Source organism: Xenia sp. Carnegie-2017, unplaced genomic scaffold, assembly GCF_021976095.1.
Source record: "Xenia sp. Carnegie-2017 unplaced genomic scaffold, XeniaSp_v1 HiC_scaffold_4, whole genome shotgun sequence".
NCBI classification, from domain to species: domain Eukaryota; kingdom Metazoa; phylum Cnidaria; class Anthozoa; order Malacalcyonacea; family Xeniidae; genus Xenia; species Xenia sp. Carnegie-2017.
Genome location: NW_025813504.1, coordinates 1,160,181 through 1,170,152, shown reverse-complemented (window position 1 = coordinate 1,170,152; position 9,972 = coordinate 1,160,181). Strand labels below are relative to the sequence as shown.

The window sequence follows — 9,972 nt, the reverse complement described above, 5'->3', positions numbered from 1 at the left end:
CTCATAAAAACATCATACGCATCCTTTACTTCCGTGTATAATAAATGTATTTAAAGAAAGGAATTTGAACCATCGTAAGAATATATTGTTATGTAAAGCTAGGGTATTACACCATATGATTTTTATTGTTGTTAATCATAACATTTTTTAAATAATATAGTGAGCATTGATTGAGCAGAGCATTAGATGTATATTTGAAATATAACTTTGCGATGTTTTTATCGTAGTGCATATGCTCGCTTTAATACTTTGATCATTTCTCTTGTACTTGTAATTAAATGTTATTTATAAATTAAATTGCACAGAAAGGGTGTAAATGCTAATATATTTTTAGCATAAAATTGAAATACCGGCTGAAAATTGCAACACACAAACTAGTTTAATTATTCAAGAAATTTGAAAGAAACATAAACAAACCAAAAGTATTATGTCTTCGTTTTATTATAAATGAACATGAAAATAGCAAGCAAAACACTCACTGGTCACCTTTGGTCACCTTTCTCCGCTGTGTCCTGCTCGGGTAGAGGGTCTTTCCCGAAGACCTAGTTCTATCAGACTTCTCCAGGCTGCTCTGTACTGGGTATCCTCTTCTTTAACACCACATAGCTGCATGTCTTTCCTGATGGTATCCTTCCACCGATGCTTTGGGCGTCCTCGTTTCCGTCTCCCCTCCACTTGCATCTCATAAATTCTCCGAATGTCTACATCTTCTTCACGCCAAGCAAAACACTCACTGACGGTTTTAATTCAACAACCTAAAATACAAATGTTCTTCAAACATTGGCAAACATTGAATAGACTGACTATGTATGAGCAATATACAATTTTCCTAAAACTTTGCTAAAAGGTCAGAACACTACCTCCTCCAGCGATTTTTCATATTATTTAGCTTCTCTAATACGAAGTATGTTCTACAACCACAATGCAAACGAGAGTCTTCACGTCAGCCCATTATGTTTTAAACGGCTGCATCCAAGCCATTTTCATCATCCCTGTAAGTCAATAAAATCTATGGTCATTATTAGAAGGAAATCTAGAAGCTTCCTTGCATGCGCGAGCATATTTTATAGAACTGCAAAGGTTTTATTCTGGTTTTTATTGTGGCATGTTTATTATATATATATATATCTATATATAAGTAGTTTAACTATATTGCATGAGAACAACTTACAGGGTACAACTTATTGAGGACAATTTACGAGGCACAGCAAATTGAAGATAACTTATACGGCGGTGTACGTTGACAAAACAACACCCTACAAGTCTTGGAGACAACAACTAAGCCTTTTTGGCTTCTGTGCCTTTAATCTGTTTGGAAAACCTATTGTGAATCATTGTTGGACTCACGTACTCTAGACTCGGGGTAGTGTTCAGACTGAGCAGATAGGTTAAACTTGTTAGCCTACCATTTGATAGTATTGAGACTCTTATTGTTATAATACGCGATCGATAAGAAATAAATAGCTTCAGTGATTATAACTGGTGTCACATTTATATAACATGTGGAAACACAACGAAAATTCGTATTGGTTATTTCAGTCATGATTATTTATAACCTGTGCGTGTCTCAAAATGATACTATTATCTAAAAAAAATTAAAATACATACATAAATTACCCTAAATATGCGTTCTAAAATGTTAAATATTTCATATATGCACAACATTTCTTTTGATTATAATGAAATTCCTGATTGGACCGTCGAAGCTCTACGTATCCAAGCTTTGTAATTTAGATATCCATTTTTTGGCTTCTTCCTCCGTCGCAGCATACAAATTATACAATCGTTTCTCTGTACGAAGCTATAGAAGCATATTAGGCAGTGAAAGTAGTCTTTAAGAAGAATAAGTATTTTACATGCATGGTGGATTCCATCGGTTTTATTTCAAAGTTTTAAAAACAGGGTTCAATGTTATCAGCGTAAAATGTTAGATTGCTTTTTCAATGTCAAGCTAAATCAACTAAAAGTGGAAAGAAAGGATCATCTTTAAGCTTCATTGAAAATTTAAAAGTTCATAAAAGATCTTATTACCATTATTTAATGCTAGCCCCGCTTACATCGTTCACAGAAAATAAAATAACAAGCACGATTAACCAAATGGTTTTTCATACAATAATTTAAACCAATCAAAATTCGTGATGATTTAGTGCACCTTGAAGCTTCAAACAAACAACACTGCGATGAACGATACACAAATATATTTACTTACGTCGAAAAAAACTTGCTTCTCGTTTGCTAAAAATATCAACGAAATTCACAATTTTTATAAAAAAAAAAAACACGACAATGCAATAACAACACTTTTACAATCATGTTAACAGTTTTATCCTACCATTAAATACGTAATTGTTCCATTTTTAAATATATTATATATTTTTATATATAAAGGTCTTGTACACTCTAGCATATGTAAATTGTTATAGTTTAACTTGTCGAAGAAAAATTATATACGTCATCAGATTGACATGTATTTTGTAGGTGATCACAGCAATGTGATACAGGCAGCTATTCGAGTTAAGTTACTTACAAACGTAAGTTACTTAGTAATCAAAAGATTGTAATCTTGAAGCTTATTTGTTTCTCACAATCAATATTCGTCCAAGGTTACCTTAACTTGTGGACTGATCCTGTCAGTCGGGTGTAGCTAACTAAGCTAAGTCATATCACTCAAATGTGCATGTGATTGTAAAATTTGTATAGTAATTTCTATTTGTAAAACAGTGTTTTAAGGTAAATGTTTGCTCATTAAGATGATCAAGAAGGGAATGGATAAGGACTCTAGTTTCTCTTTTCAAGAAGGAAGCAAAGTTTAGGTCTCATAAAAGCTAACATAGCCTACAATACATAATTTAGCCACTGGATTGGCTGGTTTAATTCAACTTTGTAACGTGGTACTTACCACATAATTTAAGAGTAATGTGTTACTACCATTTAAGAGTAATGTGTTAGAGTTACTTACCACTACCATTGTTTTCTTCTATTTCAACAATATTGTAAACCACGCAACTTAATATTAAAGCTTAAATTGAATTTTAAAAGAAAATTCAATCAGAAGAGCATTCACTATACAATAAACGATTGAGGATGTCCAAAACTTCGCGAGACAGTGCATTGCGGTAAGTAATAGGTTGCTTGAGTGCGACCAGGCAGGCAAGTCACCAAGCCTGGTGTTTGAATAGACGTTTCAAATTGACTTATAGAGTCAATTTGAGCGTATTTTCACAATTAGCGTATAGAGTTAATTTAAGGAAGAGACTGGATTGAGTGATCGCCTGCAAATTAGGCTTGCATTGGTCTAATATTCTAAGCTGTTTAGTTATGACTATTTTGAAGATATATTTGCAGGATTTTTTAGAGACTATGACTCCGATGATTCGCAAGCCAATTGCAATTTGCAAATACGCACGGATTTAATTAGTATAAATAATTATTGCGGATTTAATAAAAACGACAAATTTTTTTAAAGTAGACATGTTTCGATATCTCACGATGCCATCTTCAGAGTAAGTGAAATAATAAATTTTAACAACGCCTAAATAATAAATTTTAACGACGCTGGTTTAGCAACGCCTACCAGCTGTATATTCGCACACCGTTATCTATCATAGAGATGGTATCAAAGCGCATCGTCCCGCAATTGAAACAGCTAACGAGTTAAAATAGTAATGATTTTACCTTATCTTTTTTGTAAAGTTAATGCATTATAACAAAAAAGAAAAAAATAGTGTTATTCGTACGATTAACTTCTCGTGCATCTCATATACTACCCTCGATACAGTCGCAGAGTAGTCTGGAGCCAACGCTAGTTGTCATTTAATGGCTCTTTATACGAAAAAGAATAATTCGCAGAATACTTCGCCAAAGTCGCTCACCCAGTTATCGCATTTATTACGGTTTTGTAAAAACGCAAGCTAAAGCTATTCGTCATTCAAGGGCAGCTCATACGCACTACGTCACAGTACTAACATAATCTCGCAAAAGTCGTCGCTTACTCGGTGATCACACTAATTACGATGCTGTAACAACCGAATCCAACGCTAATACGGTGCTAATGTTTGATTTGTGTACATCCTGCTGCCGTATCTTCCAGCGTCGCATGGTAAATCCGGTGATAAGAGGATTTATCTCATTGAAGCAGCACAATTCAATGCTATACTCCTTACTACAATGGGTCAAAATTTTCAGATAACTCGCTGAGGGCAGAGGGGAGTTGTAATTGACTTGGAGTGGTGAAATTCCTGCGGAATGTCACTATGGTGGTCAGGCTCTCAATGATTAGGATCACTTACGAGCATTTTCAAGTTGGTCAAATGCAAACTGGCCGCAACCTCCCGTCTGGACCTCACCTTCCACACACGTAAGTACATTTAGTGACAACTGATAATAATTCCACGTTTTACCCTCTATTCCGCTTCCGTAGTTCCGTTCTCGCGTTTTATCCCTACCCAATTGTTCGGTTATGTAGCCGTCAAATATCATCAAAATAAGTTAAAGAAGAGATTTTAAGTGTGGAATCAGACTCATACGAAAGTGTGTTTGAGTGTTCGCGATGCGGTTAACTGGAGAGCTTTTGTTGCAATCTGTCTGCCGTCAAGTGGTCTTTATGAATTGAGCTGAGCATTGCACGCTTTTTTCTCGTTTTTATTTTGTTCAGCATGTTCAATGCTTTGTCGCTAAAACTAAATGTTCGACATTAAAAAAATTTAAGGTATATGTCAAAAAAATCAATTAATGGCAGAGTTCTCAGAAATTTTACGTGCATTTTCAACGATAACCAATGACAAAGAATTCACTGAACGTAATTTCATCTTTTGCTTTTCCACCCAGATGTGCAATGCTTTTGCTGCTCTGGCTTGATGGTTCTTCTGCATCAATCAAATTCACTGTAACCTGAACTAAAGCACACAAAAAATACAAAAATAATTCGCCCTGCTTATCTATATAACTATAACGTAGTAAACACTTAACAATGAAAGAACACGTCATTGACGCTTGCACTCACATATCATAATGAGCTAATTAATTCAGAAATGAATTCTACCTTTAGACTCATGGCTTTGCAGCCTTCGCCATATGCAGCCTTTCGGAGCGATTATCTTAGAATAGCATTACCTTAAGGACAGCAGCTACAGTATAAATGTATATAATGTAAAATATTTACTCAACCACTTACACTGATCTTTAAACACTGGTAGCCAAATGCTGGTAGAATTGAGAGAGACGTCCCGGCTTGCAGGACGAAAAAAAATTTGTGCTAATTTCATGTTGTGTTGAGCATCGGTACTTTGATGTACTCCCAAATTTGGACGCTTTTACGTCACATGCAAACGCTCCATAGAATTAACAAGCCTAGATTGTGTGATCAATTTCGTTAAACTTTGCTAAATTGTTAAAATATGCTCAAAATGTTCCCAAAAATTTAAAAAATTGCTCATAATAAATTTTCTATTGTATTCTTAGTAATATAAACAATTATGAAATTTTCTTTAAAAATATGCCCGCTGATTGGTCGAATGCTTGAAAAAAGTGTTTCTAAGGATTGTCGCACGTGACGTCAAAGCGATCATACTGGGGCATTGAAGTAAATACGTGCAACTCTACCTGAAATAATTGAAGCCGTGACTTTACCCCAGACACGCGTGTGCATTGTTTCGAGATTGTCACGGAGTGAAAATTGATTGATTGAACAAGCAACTAGAAGAGAAAATCAACAATAAATTCGAAAAAGACATATTTTTTCGTTTGTCGTTGCATATTTATGTTGACATTTGATCAATTTGACCAACAAATTCAGTTGCTTCCTTCTTTGCACTTATAATAACGTTCGTAATAATGTTTTTGTTTAGGCTCTATTGAAATAAACAAGATGAATTTTTTTTAATTCTCATTTAATGTAAATAGATTATTGATCTGTTGAATTTCTTTTGTTTACAACTTCCTTTTTAATACAGAAACAGTAAGAAAATACGTAAACATGCTTGGAAAACAAACAATATGTACGTAAAACATGTTTTTTGATACAACGTATATTTATTAAAAAGAAGTTTGGCAGCCCGTGAAAAGAAAAATTTATCGATGATAACTGTTCTTATTTATAAATATCCCAAAAACAACTTCTCAGTTCTTGAAAAAAACGTACAATAGTTGACCGTAATTTTCAACAACTTTTTGGCTGTCCATTCTTTTAATGCTCATAAAGAAGACGTTGATTGCCTAAATTCAACTATCTAACGAAATCTTGTCAAGTCTATCGGCGTGTGTTGAGTCAAGAAAAATAAAAAAGAAAGCAATAGATCTTACCTGTCAATATGACCAAAAATATCTTTTTCGTGTTTTTTTTTGAAATAAACGCCGATTTCTTGTTGATTTTCTCTTTAAAAAAAGCAGCACTTCAATGTTAATCCTGCAATTGTGACCATGATTCTCACTCCTTGATTTTGGGGTGAAATTTTGCGTGTCTGGGGTAAAATCACGTCTTTAAATAACTATTAGGGTTTCGTATTGCAGGCAGCGTTCCATGTATTTTAGTTCACTGTGTTAGGGAGAGAACATCAAAGTGCCGCTGCTCAAAATAACATGAATATAACATAAGTTCTTTTCATTATAAGCGATTTTCCCACAACATAGCGACTGATGAAAACACTCTATAGCTTTATAATACACGGAGACTTCTCTAGAATATCTCGGAGACTGCATGGTTTGCGCAGAAAATTTGAATGGTGTAAAGATAGACAAGACGTCATTTAAATGTTGAATTTAATGACGAACATTTCTTTTAAATATATTTTTGAAAAGCCTATTTTGTAAAGAAAATACAAACAAAGATTATATCTTTTCATTCCTGAATTTTTCCTGTGAAGCAAAGTACCTGTGTTTCCGTTTCAGAAGCTTGTGCTTTTATGAGAGGCCATGCAGTTTCAATTAAAAGAATGATTTCATATACAAAAGCAATAATTTTGGTTTGCTTAAACTTATAATAGGATAATCTATCGTTTGTAGGTCGCGGAGCTTACATGACAATAGAATTTAAAATAAAGAAAGCAGAAATTATTAAAATTCTGGTTGGGCAAACGGCACTCGTCAATACCCGTGCCTATACATCAGGAGGTGGTGGTGGGTCTTTTGTTGCTAGGAACAACAATGTACCCCTACTGGTTGCTGGAGGTGGTGGTGGTATAGAGTACCTAAAGAAACGTTTAGATAACTGTGATGCGACCACTAAACATCTGGAAAAAATGACAAATGTGTCACATCTTGTGCAAACTGGGCTGGAGGAGTAAATGGGCAAGGAGCAAAGCAGGCTGATTCAGGAAATTCAGGTTGTATGAGATTTTGAGTTTACGGTACTTAGGCTCACATTTTTGATAATTTGAAATCATTACGAGAAAAAATTTGTTGTTAAGAGATACTGAAATTACTAGGTATGAGCTCTAACCATTAAACCAAGATTTATTATTATCGATAAAAACCTTTCCCATATAAATCATACCAGCCCTGTAATGCATTTTTTGTTTGCAATCAAATCAGAAGTAAAACAATATAAAATTTATAAATAATTTTTGTGATGTTTATTAGGTGGTGGTGGAGGTGGATTTTACAGCAATGGAAGAAGTAGTAACAGTTTGGTGGTAAGTATGGAAATTGAGGAGAGGGAGGTTTTGCTTTTATAAATGGAGGAGCAGGAGGACGTGCCTGGTATAACAATGCCATTGGTGGATTTGGAGGTGGTGGTGGGGCATATGGTTCTGGTGGAGGACCAAGTGGAGGTGGTGGTTACTCAGATGGAGCATCGGGAGAAAATGTGTCCGGATCTTGTTGCTTGTGGAGGTGGATCTTATAATGCAGTAAGTTAAAGGAGAAACTCTCGGAAAAGAGTTTAATTATGCAGACGATACAAGATTAAAAAATGATATATTTTTAAAGACAAAAACTAGAAAAGTGAAAGCCAACCCTTAAAAATAGCAGGGAAGAGAAAGAAAGCAAGCTTTTCTTCAGTTCGAATTATGCCGTATATAATATATATTTTAATTACTTCACTTTAACGATCTTTACTATACTACAGGCTCGGTGGGTGCAAAAAGACCACGGTCCGATATTTCCCAAAAAGATCTCGAGCTCAGTTAATAAGGGCTTAATATACATGAAAAAATTTCTCAATTCTGGCTGGCTCGTATATTACAATTCCATTGGATATTACTTTTAATAACACCATAGCTTTCACACACGCAGCTAGAACAAGGTAACTACTTTTGACAGTGTTCTTATTTTTTTTCCAAACACATCTTGCAAATAATGAAGTGTAAGCTCGTTCACTAAAGAAAATTTACTTAAACTTGCTTCAGACATTGCATTTGCTTTGCTTAATTTAATTTAATTTTCACGACTTTGAAATGTTTTTTTTAATGGCTCTTAGATCACTCCTTTGTTTGATTAACCAATCAGGAGCAAATTTTTTTTACAAAAAATTGCACTGTACTTCCTTTTTTCTGCACCGTGTTTCTCTTTTTTTTCCTCTGGTATTTGCAATAAATTGCATGGTTTTTGATTTACCAATGGGAACCGAGAAATTCTTTCATGTATGTTATTAAAACGTAAATCAATATAACCAATCCAATGTTGGCTTCTGAGTTTTACATGAAAATGGCGATTATAAAAAATAGACAAATGATCTTTTCATTTCAGTTTAACAATATTTAGCAACATTTGCACCTTTATGAACAACGTCTTTAGCCAAATTATTTTTCTTAATCTTGCGAAAAGCATCGGCAAGTTCTTCGTACCACAACTGCTTATTTTCTCGTGATTCAAACCAAAATTTTAGCATTTCAAACCCTTTCCAGACCACTTTATAATTATTTATGTCAAATTCTTTTATTTTCACATCTCTGACATTCAGAAATATTGCCAAATTCTTCCATTTGTCAGGAATTTCTTGGGCAAGTTCTAGCAGAATTTGGTTAATTTCTGCAAAAAAAAAAAGTACATTTAAAAGAAAGTTAATAGCATTTTTTATTTTGGAAGAAAATGTTCGACATCCTAAATCAATTATATCGATATACATAATATGAGACTTGTTAAAATACATCAAATTTGTGTCATGTTGACTTTAGTACAACTATGGAAAACAATATAATAGTGTTTTAATAGTAATATGTGAAAATGCTAGCACCAAATTTGTGTGATCTACATTTGAAGTTTTATCAAAGTGCGTTTTGCTACAGTGAAATTGATTCGTAATTTTTTGCATCATTTAAACTGCATGTTTATTGGTTTATTGAAAAAGATAAAGAGATATCTTCCAATAAAAGAAAGACTTTTATACTATAACGCCTTGATTAAACCCGTCCTTATGTACGGGAGCATGATTTGGAATACCTGCGACGTTAAAGAACTCCACTGTCTCCTAAGGTTACAGAAAAGGGCTGCCCAAGTAATTCTTGGAGTAGACCCTTATTCTAGAAGTGTTGTAAACTTTAGTAAACTAGGCTGGTTGCCTTTTTTTGTTGAAATCAAACTAAACAAATGTGCCATGATTTTTAAGAGCCTCAAATGCGATGTTCCGATTTTTATCAGAGATTTGTTCAAGACGAACAGTTCTGTTCACAATAGGTCCACCAGACATTGTAATTTAAATTTAGTGTGTCCCAAATACCTAAGAAATAACGATGGTGGCAAGGCATTCAGTGTTGACGCAGTTAAGTTATGGAACAGCCTTCCCCAATGATATCAAAAAAAAGCCTAGCATAAAACTATTCAAAACAGCTGTAAAAAAGCATTTTATAAGCTCATATAAAAACCTGGACAACTTTGAAACAATATTAAGCAAAAGCACACTATCTAATTTTAATTTTTTATAAATTAATTTTATCTTTCTGAATACTTTTAATATGTCCTGCTGTTCTTATCATAGAATTTTGTAATTATTTATATATTTATTCATTTATCAGTTTTTTGTAATGCTGTATAATCTAG

General features: G+C 33.8%; 1 protein-coding gene across 1 annotated transcript in view; it reads right to left on the bottom strand.

The window, feature by feature from the left end:
- Positions 1-7,862: 7,862 nt before the first annotated feature.
- The window catches only part of LOC124455561 (nephrocystin-3-like), a 43,538-nt gene continuing 41,428 nt past the window's right edge, over positions 7,863-9,972 (bottom strand). The window contains exon 8 of the mRNA XM_047006200.1: positions 7,863-8,964. Coding sequence (XP_046862156.1) covers positions 8,684-8,964 — 281 coding nt within the window. The 3' untranslated portion in view covers positions 7,863-8,683. The remainder of the gene's footprint in view (positions 8,965-9,972) is intronic.